Genomic DNA, 16,548 nt, shown 5'->3' with positions numbered 1-16,548 from the left:
TAACTTCTCTGAAACTGAGCATTTGAATGTGATGGTGGGCCTTAAATACTGTGCTGTGTCACTTCAGTTGATAAATCAGGTCAATCTATCTGAATGTATTTGATTGCAGACTGGGGTTCTGGATGAGTTATTAAAATAAGACTATGAATAGAAATGGAGCTTAATTTACTGTGCTGATGTTCATCACGTTGTGCTGATGTTGACTGCATCACCTGGAATGAGAATGACGCCACAGCTCTTGTAAACTTTGTGTAGTATATGGAGCGGAAGCAACACCTTAGCAGCTCTCAGCATATACCTAAGCTAATGCTTTTTGGAAGATTATACAAACTATTGTACATATATGGAAATAGGATGACTTAATGTTTGCTTCTTAAGCAGAGAAACCTTCCCCTGTATTACGGAGCAGTATGTCATGACTAAAGTATTACAATAAAATGGTGTGTGGGAAAAGTTAGTTCTGAATATGAAATTATTTCTTTTTCTAACAGTTTTTCATACAGAATGAACAGGCTTAATGGCAATTTTCCAAAACATTAATATTAAGAGGTCCTTTTATGCCCAGGAGGCAAAACAGAATTCTGTCTCTTTCACCAACAAACGCTGGCATTCCTGCTTTTCTTTTAAAAGCACATTTTAATAATTATTTTTGCTTGAGGGATCTTACTGAATAGCTGGATTCCTTTAGCAAAAACACCCCAACTCTTTCTTCTATATAAAAGCTTGGTAATAGCATCTAACAAACAAATGTTTGGCACTTTCCTTAGTACTTTTTTATTATTTTGTTAGGCAGGTCCAGAATGTTCGCAGTGTGAAGAGGAGTGTACCAAGTCCCGGCTACCTGGCTGTCCTCACCGATGTGTTTTGCCCTGTCATCCTGGGGATTGCCCATCATGTCTCCAGATGCTTAAAATAAAGTGTCACTGCAAACTATCAATACTGTATATTGAATGCTTGTAAGTGACAGAACTGAAGCCAACTTTTCATTTGAATGCTACTAACTGGAAACCATTTGAAATGTCTGGGAATGGGAGCTACTCTTGCAGCAAGTTATAAAATTTCTCTTGAAGATTATAACTTGTAATATAAGGTGTTTTTTTCTATTTGCCAGTGTTTTATTTGGTGTTACTGCTAAAATTATTATAAATGCATGGGGTCTTGTGAGCAGAACTGTTTTTTATAATACAGTCATATTTTGAATTATGCAAATATATAGTAATCTACATAATATTTGATCTATATGTGGTTCTTTTACAGTATGTAAAGAAGAATTTTATACCAAGAATTAGAATTAATGTAGTTGGTGTAAAAGGCCTTTACATCTGATGTCCTTCAAACTCTAGCTGTTTTAATTGGAAAACTTCGTAATAATAATTTGTACTCCTTTTTAATCAGTTGTGTGTATGTGGATAGAGGGTAAGCTAGGCTTTACTAAATGTAAGATGGGACTTGTGGATTTAAGCTTCATCCTCTGCGTATTGCTCTGAAAATATTCATCCTACGCATGTATGTTCTTCTTCGTGCATTTTCTTTAAAGTACCTCAAATCCTCTAAATTTATGTGGTTTTGTCTGTAAAATAGTGTAGTTTATATTAGTCCCACAGGATGTGGACAAATGAGCCCTCTTTTCTTTACAGTGAGATATCCTTAAAATATACCCGTAATTGTATTGACTTTTGTTGTTTTTAATTTGGAATTTATCACAAATACATCTTTTCTTTTACAGAAAACTAACATGTGCTGATTTAAAAGAAAAGGAGCTTCTTATTTCCTGCAAAAATCAGTGTCCAAAAGAGGTAAGCCGTATTAACAGAGAAATACTTGATTTGATGGATGTGTGGAATTTTGTGGATTTTACTTTTTTGTAAGGTTTTTGATATGGTTTCATAGGCCAAACAAACTAGAGAAGCTTAGTCTAAATGAATATGCTAAATGATAGATGCGAAGGTGGTTAGTGAACTGTACTCAGAGGACAGTTACTAATGTCTTGCTGTCAAATTGGAAGTTTATATTGAAGGATCAGAGATTTGTCTCCAAAGCATTAATGGCTTGAATGTTTAAGCATGCAGATGAGGTTGAATGTGGAGGAGTATGTCCTCTAACATGGTTAAAAACTGGTCTCAAATTTATATCTTCAAAATAATGGGATGCTGTTTGATTAGGAAAAATACTGAGAATTGTGCTTGCGATTGTTCTTGTCTAAGTGCAGGTCTAGTAATCCCTGTCTGTGCAACAATTGGGGGGGAGGTGGGGGAAGGAAGGATTTTATACTTAACAAGTGAGCTAAGTTAAATAATGCCCTGCTGCGTTAGTGAAATATATGTTAAGTAGTGTGAAATAGAAGGCAAGCCAGTTAATCTTTCTACTGTACCTGGGTATATCTAAAGGGTTGCTGTAAAGAAGAGAAGAATAGTATCGTTACTGCAGGATGCTTAGACTATGAACCAGTGTGTATAGGCATCAGTAAGGAAGATTCATGTTCAATACTACTTTTGAGTAGTAAAGCTTGTGGAGCAGGGGAAGAATTGGTTGGAGAAGCTACCAGATTTTCATCAGTAACAGCTTAGACGTGTCAGGATTTGTCCAGTTGTGGATAGTACTGCTGTAAGACATGAGGGACGGGCCAAATGACTTCTTCCTTGTCCCTCCTAGTGCTGCTGTTATGTGCTGCTTGTGTGCTTTCGGAAACCCATGCATTACTTATTATTGTATCTTTGTTCTTTATTTGTCATTAGTGGTGAGAGTGACAGCTCTTTCTTCACTCCATTCCCCACTGTAGGTTTAGAAAATTTATGAAGTGGAAAAACAGGAATAGTCAGGAAAGTGTTTCCACTGCTAAACTCTCCAGAACTTCTGAGAAATTCTCCTTCCCTGCAATAAAATGCTGTACTGAAGAAAGTATTCTATCCCATAATCACTTATTATTTTGTTGTTCTGGTTTGGCCTTTTACTGTGTAGTTGAGTCTTTGTCTCATGCAATATTTAGCTGGCAGTCATAAATAATTTGATTCAACCCATTCTCCTTCCCTGATTCCACTCAGTTCTCCTATGCTAGTTTACCTATGATGTCCTCTAGTCTGAGATTTCTGTCTTCTTACCTCATCTCTTACAGTTCTGAATTCTGCCTCAACCAAATAAACGTAGGTTCAAAACTTTTCTTTTGTTTCGTTATTTTCCAGTGTCAGAAGCATCAAATTTGAATCCTTGCCTTTATTAGAAAACTACTTTTGGTTTTGAGTAAATGTAAAAATTCACAGGATTCCGCTTGTTTCCCAGGAGTCTCTGTTCGTCTGTTTTTCAGACAAGATTGTGTTAAACCCAATGGGAAGGCTGTGTTGTGTGCCTGCTTGTATCTTCTGCTTTTTGCCCTTGTAGATGCCTTGCTGATGTCTTTTTTTCTGTAAATGAATGTCCCTGTCACAATTTTCTCATCTGGATGTCTGAAAGCTGTCTTCCTGGCGGGGGAACACTTTTGGATATTATTTCATTGTCCATTTACCTCTTAATTTTGTCCTTTCATTTCCCTCTCTGTTACTTTGGTTTTACGTGCTCCAAGACTTCCTCCTCTTTATTTTCAAGAGTGCTTATAATCTCTTAACCTGAACTATGTGTTCCTGTACTTCAGCTTCTCTTCAAAGATTTTTTTTTTTCCCATATCTCGTCTTTGACTTTGATTAATGTAACTGTTGTGATTTTTCTGGACATATTCCCAAGACTCAGTCTGGGATTTAAAATCCATCTCGTAGTGGTCCTGAATTCTAGCTTGCAGTTCAGAATTGCCCTGTTCTGCAGATGATGTCTTTTTTACTTAATTCAGTGGGATGTGAAAGAAAGCTTAGGACAAGAGAGTCCACTTTAGTTTTATAAAGCTTTTATTTAACTCTAAAATTCTCATTCCTATAGATACCTTGAAAAATAAGGTTTTATGGAGTTTCTGCTATCCAGAGAATCTTTTTAGTGTAATTGATGATTATAAAAATGCATGCTCCTCCCTTCCTGCGATTTTAGCTCTAGCTCTTACTGGCTTTCATGAAACATAAAACTATTAGTACAGTCCTGCAACAGTCCTATCAGTCCTGCATATCTTTGTGTTACAGTTCATCCTACTTTCCTCAGATCCTATTTTGGTAACTTCTTATGTACTGTATGGGTTTTTTACCATTTTTTTTTGTCTAAAAAGTTTTTTCCCGTTTCTCTGAATATTGAACAGTGCTAGGGATATTTTGTCTGTTTTGTAAGTATACAATATTTGTCTGCAACTTTGGGAAAATTAGCTAGCTGTATCATAATACAAATTGTACTGATAGTTCTTTTTTAAAGGAATCATTGATAAACACAATTTGAAGGAGCAGCCTTAACAGACATCACCCTGCCACTACCACCACCGCCACCCCTCCCCAGCAAATATAGATCAAGCCCACTGAGGGGACCTCATGACAAGAACTTACAAACAACCTGGCCGTGGCCAAAAGATAAGATGGATAAGACTACGAAATTTAGGACATTTAAAGTTTACAAATCAAATATGTCTACTCAAACCTAAATCGGAAATGTTTGGTGTGTAGTCCTGACAGCCTCAAGTAAATTTCAAATTGGTGTTTTATGAGAATTTTCTTATCCGATGTCAGAAGCTGATCTTGGGTCATTAGCAGAGCTCAGTGAAGTTGCTGTTTGCTGAAAATCAGTGTGCACTGTAACTCCACCAAGCTTAGCGTAGTGCGACGTAGGTTCAATAGAATACAGTATTTTACTGCAGTCTTAGTTTTGAGATTTTTTTCTTTTTGATTAATGGAAATTGTGGTAGACAGTATACTACCATATTTGAATTACAGGTAGGATGGTACATTTGGAGACTATGAAAATCAATTATATTATTTGGTGCCTTGAAAAAATGCAACAGGAAGCTGAAAGTCTTGAAAGGAACGTGCTTTTGTTTTGACAATGGCAGTATAAAACTAAAAATTATTTCCAGTATTATACAGTACAGCTCACATTTCCTTTCTGCTTTAGGGAGAAACAAAGTCTTGGATATTGCCACAGCTGTTAGATGAGAAGCTTTAATTAAAAACTTCTTTCGCTTGTTTGGTAGCAATAACAAAATATCCTGTTGAAGGAAATTTAACTTTTTTTTTAATCAGGGGTGATTAAATTCTTGTGATCATGTTTGCAGATGTTTTGGAACAATTCTTACATAGAAGTTTTAACAGTCCATCAGTTTTCATTGTTTGTGTTCATATCAGTATTTGTGGATCTGTGTTTAACACTTTATTTTGACAAAATAACTGTAATTTGTACTTTTACTGTGCACTCTGCTATTGTCTTGATGTGAAATATGGGACCTCATTGTGATAAATTTATTTTAATATGATAGTGCAGTGGAGGCAATGACATAAATTAAGAGTATGCGTTATCTTTTTCATTTCCAGAATGCTTAATTAAATCTGTAAACACACCTTGAAAATGCATGTGGGTTGCAAAAATTCAATTTTAAAAGGTAAATGCACAGCTTTGGTCCATAATGAGAAGATTTTCCTTAATGTCTGGCTTAAGCATAAGAGGTTTTCATAAGATCTCTGGAAATAGAGCCACCCTTTTAAACTGAAGAGTCTGCCCCTTTGTTTGGAAGTGATAAGTTTATCTTTTGTATTTAGCTTTTGGGATTGCTGCTCAAAAGTGCTGTTTTCTTTATTAACAGGTTGTTTTCTTTATTATCAGGTGTGTATTAACAGGTTGTGTTTATTACCTTCTGGTGGAGATCAGTTAAGCCTCCATAAATGTTGATGGGTTTTATCATCATCAGACATAGTGTTAAGATTTATATGCATTGCCTATGGGGAAAATACTTGTAGAATTTTTTGGGGTGTGTTTTCTGTTTTGAGCTGTGGATTAAATCCCTTTCTTTTAAAGGCCTTGCCATGTCAAACATAAAGCCTGTTCATTTTGGCCTTTAGTCCACAAGCTATTGACAAGAGATCTCGTATGGTGAAAAAAATCTAAAGGGGCACACACATTCTACTTTAGTGCCAAGTAACTCAGCATGGACGCTTAAAAACAAGCAATAAAAATCCTTTCCCACTACATTATTTATCCAGCAGAAGCAAGGTAGGATTGCTTTTGTTTTCTGAGATCATGGGGAAATGTTGTTTTGCCACTCATTTCACTGCTCCTCTTGATGTTTTTTTTTTTTAATGTTGGTTTTGCGTTGGAGGGAGTAAAAAGAAAGTTACACTGCCAGCTTCATTCTTGTCCTGCATCCCTGTGGATATGAACTGTGTAGCTCTATGCAGAGAACTAAATGTGTAAATTTGGGTTTCCGTATTGGATTAAACATATTTCTGTGCTATGCAAATTTTGCTCTAATGGTGTGTAATGTAAGAATTTTATTGCAGTAGCACCTGGAGGTTGAGGTGAGGTCTACTGTCTGAATTTGCAGCTCTGACATGTCACTTATAAGACTGTTTGTTTGGGATTTTACACTATTAATGGAAATGTGCCTAATTAGTATGGAAGAGTAAGCTGGAAGTAATAGTTCTAGCCATGGATTGTTCTGGCCGGCATAGGATGACTTGCAGGTGAGACTAGATTGTGTTCTTGTGTATGATGCTCTTGGGTAGGGAGCGAAGAGAAAGGCCCTCTTACTGCGCAGGGGTCATGCAGTAGCAAATCGGTTTTGCAAAGGTGGTGGTCACTAGTGAGCAGGCTCAGCTGTTAGACTCTGTGGTACAGCTGGTAGTCTGACCTCAGTAGTGTACAAAGCTTAAAGACAAGTTTCTCCCCTCATCTTTTCAAAACGAGGCAAAATGCAAGATAGATTTGCTGGTGATCAGTTGTGCCTGAACAAACCTAAATTCCTTCTTTGATAAGATGACCAAGTTATTTTTTTTTTTTTCCCTCCGGATAGAGCAAATAGATTAGGTCTGCTACATAAGGCTTCAGCAGAGCAATTGAGTCAATGCCATTTAGTGAATAGCTAGTTCAGATAGGGAAGAGGGTTAATACAAGGATGAAGGTGGGCTAAAGGAAACAATTGCTGGTTTTTTTTTTTTGTTTGTTTGTTTGTTTTTAAAAACACCCCTCCAAAAAACTAAATGAAAAGTTGGAGAAAGAAGGAAGTTTTTCCAAGGACTGGATTGATCCCTGTCTTTGCATTGTTTTCAGTAATGACCTTGGCACCAAAAAACATTTTCTGATAAATTTTCTGATGAAAACACGTGGAGCGTTGTCAGTACCTGAAAATTGAGGAGACCTGTTTGCAGAACACATGTATTTGGGGCATGTTATTAGATACAGAAAAAACAGTAAGACCATGCATGTCAAGGCTAATAATAAGCTCCCAGGAAACAGCAGAAATTCTTATTGTCACAGCATGATTAGCTGGAGAGAAATGCAAATGAGAACTGAAGATGTATTGGGGAAGATACTCTATTAAGAATAAGATGCAGTTAAGGCATTGTACAAAGTCCTTCCTGCTGAGATGTCATTTGGAATATTACATGCAGTTCTGGCTACTGTATTCAAGAAACAATGATTTAAGCTGGTTGAAATTCAGTGAAGGGAATACTATGGGAATAAAGAGCCTTTTATGAAAGACAGTAGAGAAATATTTCAATTTGATGATAAGTACTAAGGGGTTTAGACTAGCTAGAACAAATCTAGGAAAGTCAAAAAAAGCTCTTGCATCTTGTAGTGAGCTCCTGGAACAGCCTCCTTAGCGAAACAGTAGAAAGGGGGCAGAATGGAGGACTGTTTTTGTCTGTCAGTGTAATAATAGTTTGTGACTGGCGTGAACATGAAAATAATTATGTCTGTTCCATAATTTTTAGTCGGAATGTTTTGCATTCTGTTTAGCTATGTGTTTCATGATACTAGCTCAGGTGTTGAGCCAGTTCCAGTGGACTTCTGAGAATCCAAATTCACTCATCAACAAGAAGTATATACATCTGGGTTTTATAATGATCTTATGTAGTATTCTCATTCTTGTGGATGAAGTGATGTAGTATGTATACATTTTCAATTTTTAATAAATGTGAAAAATGTGTCTCAAAATTGCATGTGTTACAGCATTTTCTAAGTTGTGGTAATCCCGTGATGACAGTGAAGAGGTGTAATTTCACTTTTAATAGAGACCACTATCCAATGCCATTTTAAATAGTTTGGCGATTTAAAGCTACCTCTATAAATAAATTGATTGGATGTCTTATGTGAGATTCCACCTTCAGTTATTAACAGTATTGGGTTATGTAATCAAAAATGAAAAATCATTATTGTGAAGATTTCTTACGGGTATGTGTATGAGCAAGGAATATTTTCAGTCAAGTTCTTAACAAAAAGTGAAAAAAATTGTTTGCTTTCTTGTCATTTTTATCTAATATAATGCTGGGAGCACTGCTACATTCCTAATACATTCCAGCATATTTAAATTAGTACTTCAGTTCTTAACACAGTAATTGAATGGTAATATTTTCATTATAAATGTTAAAAATTGCACTGGCAGTAAAAAAAGTCTGTATCTCACAGGTGTCAGAAATGGGATAATCTGCCAAATGCAGAAATTTAGGATTTTGTGAAATTATTTCAGACATGATAAGAATATTGGTGACCTGTATTTGACTTTTGCATAGTTCAGGAGATTCTTGCATGCCAAATGTTCTTCTGTGGTATTTTTGCTTCTGATTCTCCCCTCTTTCTTTTGTTGACTCTGATCTACAAGTTGCTACACTTAATTTCAGTTTTCAGTTTCTTTTTACCTTATCAACTCATATTCCCCCAAAATACAGATAGCTAGGGTAATCGTTGTATAAATTACTGTGGAGATGACTATTCTTGAAACATTTGAAAGGAGAAATTGGTTTTTAATCAAGCTGTGCCAATAAAAGATAAATTGTTCTACAGGAACTGAAATACAGTAAAAACAAGTAAACATTTGCCCCCCCCAAAAAAAAAAAAAAAGAAAAATCAACGATTTCACAAGTGGAAAAACTGATAAGCTGAATGAGTTTTCTGCTAAGCTGCTATGTCTGAAATAAAACCAGTTCATAGATTCTTTGTAATTTTACAGTCATTTATTGGTGTGGGCGTTTTGTTTGTGTTTTTTGTTCTTTATAGTTGCCCTGTGGTCACCGGTGTAAAGAGATTTGCCATTCAGGTAGCTGTCCTCTGAACTGCAGCCAGAAGGTTAAACTGCGATGTCTCTGTAAGAGACTGAAAAAGGTAAATTTCTAAGTTAAAATTTTGAGAACGATGTATTTTCTTTGCATGTTCCTAGACTTGTAGGGATGGATTGTCTCTGGTGCAGATTAGAATAGGTCCAGTTACTCTACTAGAGCTATAACAGTTCACATCAGCTGAAGATCTGGGCTGCAATATCAAAAGATTCACTGGAGAATAGAAAATCCTGTTAGTTCTAAAATATGTTAGCTGCCTGACCTACAATAGCTTTATTTTTAAGCATACTTGAATTTTTGTAGCTCCATTCGGGGAATAGTCAGATGACCTGGAGTGATTTGAGAAGAAAAAATACGTTTTTCTGACGATATTTGGAAAGTTTATAATTACATAAGTTGGAACAAGCACAGATGTTGTGAATCCCTAAATAATGTAATCAGTTACGGTTCTCTGCAAACCTAAAAGGAAGTACAGGCATCAGCATCCTTAGCTTCTAACAATGATAAGGGACAAAGTAATGTAACAAGTTTATTGTAGCTATACAGTACTATGAGGGGAAGAACAGAAATTGATATGAAGTCTTGGCAAAAAATAATGACTTAATGAAAAAATAATTATCTGGCTTAATTAAAAGGTGCTTAAATTATTTTTCTGGACCCAGTTAACTTCTGAGCCTTCCAAACAGGCTGCAGTTCCCCAGAGTTCTCGTGCAACCAAAAGTCTTGCGGGGGGGTGTTCAGCAGGAGGAAGGATGGCATGTACAGAACAAGTGCTTCAAATTGAACAGTCTCTGCTTACAGATAACCACCTTTTTTTTTTCTTCAATACTAGGGGGAGGGGAGGAAGTATGAGTGAGAATTATTTTTTTTTTCCCCATGACCAGACTTTGCCCTGTAATCTCAGCCAGTTAAGAGAATGTATATGAAATTACGGAGACTCTGAATGCTAGCTCTTTCTGACAGAGTTCAGAAGGTTATGTTACTTTGTCTTAGGCAAACAAGAGAGAAAAGAGAAAAGAGAAGAGAGGAGAAATTAAACTGGACTATTTGATTTATTCTTGCTTTCATCTTAGCTTATCAGAAAGAAGAAAAAGAGAAAAGGACAATTTAATACAGAATTACAGGTTCAAATAATGCTTAATCATTAGCTTTATTTTCTGTGTAACCAATGTTTTACTAAAGAAGAATGTTTTATAATTATTTTCATAAAGAAATGGACATTATAACTAAAATTGAAAATGATTATAAAAGACTCAAATTATACTTAACAGGAAATACAGTGCAGCAAGATACAAGAAGGCCAAGTTTCACTGGAATGTGATGCATTATGCAAGGAAATGAAACGGAAAGCATCTGAGGTAATGTATCCGTTGTAGCTATAATTTCTTCTCAGTGCTTCAAGAAAAGTAGGAAAAAATGAACACAGAATTATTTTTCAAGGCAATACCAGCAAAAAATACAACGTAAGTAGATGTGCTGTTTAATAGCAACTACTATTTCAGACTTGCATTTGGCTTAGTGGGGAGAATTACAGTGTTTGTAGACAGTGTTAATTAACTCAGTGAAAAACTATGTTAAAACAACATTCTGTTATTTTCCTTTTTTTTTTTTTTTAAACATTTGTTAGAGCAGGTTCTTTCCTCTTCTGCTGAGAACAAGTGATGATCAGTGATGATAAAATCATCATTGCTGATGATTAGTACTGTAGGATTAGGACCAGGCCACTTCAAAGGGCCTTGTTAGATCTGCTCTGTCCTGTGAAAGTTTTGCAGCCACTGAATGCTCAACTTGTCCAGCATGAGGAATGTAATCCTGTCACACTGTATTAGTTACCCTGTACCAGAAGAATGGGGAGTTTTCAGCAATTGCAGTATACTGTTTAGCCTGCTGTAGACGTGACTTCTCTCTAGTTCTGCTGCTTTATGAAGTAAAGAAGTTGCTGCATGCTGTCACCCAGAGAGACAGAGTATGAACCTTGCTCTTATAAGCCTTTTTTAATTGGTGCATAACTTGCTTGGTTTTTATCAGGTAAGTGTTAGATGTAATAAATGTACAACTCAAAAACTCAATGGGTAAAGCTGACTTTTGTCAGCTTCTGCTCAGACTTTCAGGATTGATTGGCAAGTTCTAACAAGTACCACATAGACCAAATCCTGCAAGTTTGCAAGCAGGTCAAATGCTAAGCCTCTTGGGATATGCCTTTAGAAAATCCCAACCATAACAAACAGCTCCAGTAAGAGTGTGAAGATTCATAGGACATGGAGTGCACTAAAGCAAGGTGAATTCGCAAGAGATGGCATGAGCTGGGACATCGCAGCATGTCTCAGTGTGGTGTGGTGCAGTGCAGTGTCAGCTGCTGTTTTACTTCAGCAGATACTAGTTCCTATTTCTTGCCCCTGACATTGTAATCCACGGGGAGGAATGGTCTAATGCAATGAGCAAATGACTGCAAGTTTCTACTATAAGCAATGCCGCAGACATACTGTGTGACATAACCTAGCTATGTGTACCTTCCTCACAGAAGAACATGGATTTATTTGTTTTGGGTTTTTTATATGAAGTTATAAAGTTCTATTTCATACTAGGCACCTTTTTGTAGCCTGTGTTGACTTGTAAATGACATACTAGAATGATCTCCTATTATATGCACTTGACAAAAGTAGTTTATTATGTCAATTACTGTTTAATGTGTCAAGACTGGAAAAAGTCTGTTTAAAACTGCAGATGTTTACAAAGATAATTTAGTTTGCACAGTTGCAAAACAACTATCGATTTCCAAAAACAAAGTGTGTTAACTCTTAATAAAACTCTTCATGTATAGCACCTCGTGAGCATGCACTTCTGAGGAATTGAATGTGTCTTTTACATTTTATTAAATAAATAGTTCTAGAAATTTTTTTCCATACTGTGATTACTGGTTAAGCTTCCCTCTACCTATGTGTTTTATACCTATGTATCTTATACAAATATGACCACACTAGTGTAAAAAGAAGCCCTTCTGTTGCTTTTTTCCACAGATGTGGATCACTTTTTCTTTTGGAGCTGAAGTTGTGCCATTAGATGGCAGTGAAATACCAGCAGGCTAGTTGTGCAGTTTTTTCCACACCAGACTGCAATTTCAGATATGCATGGCTGGAAAGGTCTTTTATATATTTTTCTAAAGAGAGACTTTGCCATTGTGTCTAGATTAATGAAATTCTCAAGAATGGTTTTATTTGATATACGGTTTAGCAATTTAAAAAATTGTCTGAAAACCTGCAAATAGGACTGTTCTATTGACCCTGACCTAAGTGCACACTGAGCTACAGTGTGCTAAAGCATGGGCTGGTGTGCTTTCTCCTTAGTTGTCAAGAGCTTTTGAATTGCAAATTGCTTGGAACAAATTCCACCTGCACAAACCATATTTAGTAAATTATTGTCACTGTTAGTATGCAAGTCACCCAGTTATTAGGATCAAGACTGTTTTTCATGTCAAGTTATTAATCAGATTTTTACATCTAACTTTTCTAAGGTAGTGATTCAGTGGCCGCAATGCTAAAGGTCCAAGAAACGTATGCAAGAAGGCAGACACATATACTTCCCCAGTATAGTTTTCCTGTTACTACTATTACAGTAGTGATCTCTGACTATGAGAATTTTAGAGATCGAGCTGGTGTCTTTCTGTTTAATGGTCTTTGTTGGATTTATCTCCTGTTAGCATGCCTAATTGTTTTTCAGTCGACATAAACTTTTGGCATCTATAAACATCCTGTAGCACTGAATTTCTAGATTTAGCCAAATACTGTGTGGGAGTAGAATACTTCCCTCTGTTATGAACCAGCCTCCTGGTAATTTCATTTTATGCCTTTACTTTTCTATTATGAAAAATAATTATTGATATTTTATCCCTATTTGACATCTTCCCACTCTTTAGGATTTTGTGCCCTGTTAGTCACCTGATGAATCCTAATTATGCATCTCTTTAGATGGAAGCCACTCCATCCTGTTGTCTTTTGTGTATGTTCAGGCTTTACATTCTTTTGTTATTGCAGGACCAAAACTGAATGCAGGAGCTAAGATTCAAGTTCATCATATGTTTACATATTAACATTTTTTCTGTACCATTCTTTTCTTAATAATTTCTAGCATTTAATTTGCTTTCTTGAACACTATGAAACACTTTTATACAATTGCCATTTGTAACTCCCATGACTTCTTTTCATGACTTTCTGCTGGTGGAGCATTTTTAGTTACGTTTGGTTTGTATTACACCAAGAGCTTTAAAGCAATTTGCATGTATCGTATTTGGTACAAATATAGAGGTTTCCTTTTGCTCTAGCAGTCAGGGAATATTTAAAGTACTTGGAATGAAATATGTGTGTGTAAATTATATACATATATAGGAATTATCTGTATGTGTAAAGTGTACAGAACTGAGGATAAAGTTGCTGAAAACTTACAATAACTGTCTTTAGGGATTTTGCTGGTTGTTAGTGAACAAGCTGTTCTTTTTAGGTCTTATATTTGTCAGTTGAGCTTGTCAAGTTGAAGTCAGTAGTTCAATTTATAACCTTGTAGCATCCATTATATGTTCCATGTTTTCCAAACGTGAGATGATGCAGCTTTTTCCAAGAATATTTTGTAATCTGAATAAGTTAAGAGCTCACTTGGTGGAGGTTTTGCTCACTTTTGCTGAGAACCGTTCTATAGGAGTAACTATGACTCTGTAAGAAAATAGGTTTAGCCGCTGTTTACAACAGTTGCTTATCACTTTATGTGTCTGGACAGATAAAAGAGGCAGAAGCCAAAGCTGCTATTGAAGAAGAGAAACGAAGACAACAGGTATCAACCTTTCTTCTTCTTCCTCACCCGCTTCCTCCCCCACCTTGTTCTTGTTAACAAACAATTTAATTTACATGCAACTAAAGATGTATAGTTTGTAATGTGGTATGCGCAGTCATCCTGGTTAGCTGTTACCTACTCTAAAATGTGTGCTGTGAGTGATTTACAATGGTTAAGAGCCCACATGTTTTCCCAAACAATTTTCATAATTTTATGCAAAATGATAATTAATCAGTTTAATCTTGCGTTACTATAACTGTGTATAGTATAGTTTATTTTTAAAATACTAAGTATTCTTGATTTTAATCAAACACTTTATAATGCATAAACCCCACAAAATTGCTGAATAGCCTCCACAGAGATTTAAATATTGGGTGAAGCTTCCCTCCCCCCTCCCATCATGAAAGAATGAGAAAGCCTAAATGAGTCTTTGTCCTTCAAGGTCTCTGAGGGGGGAAAAACGTGTATTTACCGTGGTTGCTGTTGTTGGTGAGCGTGTGTTGTCGGCATTGTAATCCAAGAAGCTTCTGTGCCAGCTGCCTGGAGACACTAATACTAATCCTATTTCAGGCAAATAACCATAAGCTTGGTTGGTGGTGATGGCTAGGTCAGGTTTGTCATCTGGAGGCTACAGCCTTAATGCACTCCTTCTCACCAGTTCATGCATGCATGTATGCCTGTGCCTGAGCGTTTGACACCAAATCATATTCTAAGTCCAGTGTTTACTTTCTGACTCTCCTTTTACTCAATTATCGCCAAACAATGAGTTATGTATTAGGTAATACCTGTGTTTTCACCTGGATGTCACGCTGTTTTTGTCGCAGCGCACTGGCTCACTCCCTGCTTGAGTCGCAGGAGGCTTACTCACAGACCCGATCCTCTTGTACCATTCTCCCAATCTCATTAGGATAAACAGTTTCTCTGTGGGTCGCATCTTCTGTTATGCATACTTCGATTAATTGCCTAGAGACTTTATTATGCCTACCAACCAATGCTCTAGCAAGGCCTGCTTTTGTTTTTCAAAGGGGAGTGTACCTACTCATTGCACAGGAAAAGCATGCTATTATGTACCTGTTGTCCAGGGGAGCAGGCACCGTTTTGTGATCATCTTGTAATGTTTATTGTTACATTCATGCCTCAACTGCCTACAATATTGATCACATATTCCCTCATACAACTCATAGACAGTTCATCTAATTCTTCTTGTTCTCTAAGTTGACCTTGGAAATGTTAGTTCTGGGACATAGGTCAGGAGGTGTAGCTTGCGTACAGACGTCTGAAACATTTTGTTAGGCAGAGGTGATCTATAACTGATGGTTCTGCAAACTAAGTACTGAAGTGTACTAATGGACATTTACACATGTAAAGAACATGCTTACAATTCTAGAGCTATAAATTCAAAGTTGCTGGTGTTTGTATTGCACCAATCATGTTTTCATGCATTCCAGAAGGCATCCCAGTTTTTAATGATTTCTGCCTCAAAATCACTTAACTTATAGTCCCTCTAGTAAAGTCTCAGTAATGAGACTCCTCTGAAACTGTAGCAGATTGACTCCACCAGCATAGCGTGCAACATTATTTTTGGCTCGATTCCTCAGCAGTGATTGCTTCTCTCTGCAGTCACACCACCGTTGCTTTCTACTACATTCACTGAAGTCTCACAGTTACAGTCCAGCAGTACCCTTGTGCAATATATGGCAACTGCTTCTGCATATGTGTTTTGTGACGCATGCAGCTTCAGGGATAGAAGACTTCACCTATATGTAATCAAGCCTATTAAAAGGTTAATTAAGAGTGACCAGTTATATAGCACAATAGCAAACAGTAGGACAACAACAGTAAAAAAATAGGACAAAACCAATTAAAAAAAAAAAAGGACAACAGCAACTAATAAATAGGCTCTAGAATTGCACACAAGTACTAACCTCAGCTACTGCAGCCTTTTATTTGAAATTGATTCCTTTCCAATTTGATCTCATAATCTGCCATCTGGTAATGCAAATTGGAAGACATCACTATCATAGGGTGTCAGGTCACATGAAGAGTATCCATTTATTGAGTATATTTCCTTCTGACAAAAGTTTGCATCTTGTAACACCTTCCTGATCTCATTAGCACATTTTTATATAGACAGTCCATCTGTTAGTCACAGCTTCTTGAGACCTGTTTTGATTAATACTTTATTAAATCCTTCATACACAAACTAGTTAGTGCTCTGGTAAGTCTGCACGTTTATATTTTGGTATTTGCTATATTTGGTAGCAGCTTCTGCTAATATAATTTACAGATGGAATCACTTGTTTCTTAGTGGAAGGGAGGTGGCTTGGTTAGGCTTCTCATCATGGCCCTAGCAGCCAAACTTTCCTTCTGCTTCTAATTCAGAGGCACCGTGTGAGGCCAGGGTTTTCACAATTGCTAGAGGTGGAAAAAAGATCAGTGCTTTGATTATTTAACAATTCAGATCAATCTCTCTCTCTGTCCCACTCTAGTGTAAAAGCTTTGGTTAAATTTCCGAGCTAACTGGTCAAGAGTTTCAATCTGAAAGTTGAGGTCTCAGACCTGA

At 36.5% G+C, this 16,548-nt stretch overlaps 1 protein-coding gene across 5 annotated transcripts in view; it reads left to right on the top strand.

Moving 5' to 3' along the window:
• NFXL1 (nuclear transcription factor, X-box binding like 1) overlaps nt 1-16,548 on the top strand; it is a 50,083-nt gene that overhangs the window by 27,715 nt on the left and 5,820 nt on the right. For 2 of the 5 annotated variants that reach the window (XM_075149016.1, XM_075149018.1), the window contains exons 17-21: nt 790-956; nt 1,727-1,796; nt 9,106-9,210; nt 10,436-10,522; nt 13,932-13,985. In XM_075149016.1, the coding sequence (XP_075005117.1) occupies nt 790-956; nt 1,727-1,796; nt 9,106-9,210; nt 10,436-10,522; nt 13,932-13,985 (483 nt within the window). Of the gene's footprint in view, nt 1-789; nt 957-1,726; nt 1,797-4,320; nt 4,929-5,426; nt 5,451-9,105; nt 9,211-10,435; nt 10,523-13,931; nt 13,986-16,548 lie in introns of those variants that run through there. The other 3 variants (XM_075149017.1, XM_075149020.1, XM_075149019.1) reach the window with 3 other exon arrangements.

This window comes from Calonectris borealis, chromosome 4 (genome assembly GCF_964195595.1).
Source record: "Calonectris borealis chromosome 4, bCalBor7.hap1.2, whole genome shotgun sequence".
NCBI lineage: Eukaryota > Metazoa > Chordata > Aves > Procellariiformes > Procellariidae > Calonectris > Calonectris borealis.
Note: the sequence above shows the minus strand (reverse complement) of the source record. Positions and strands in the feature narration are given on the sequence as shown.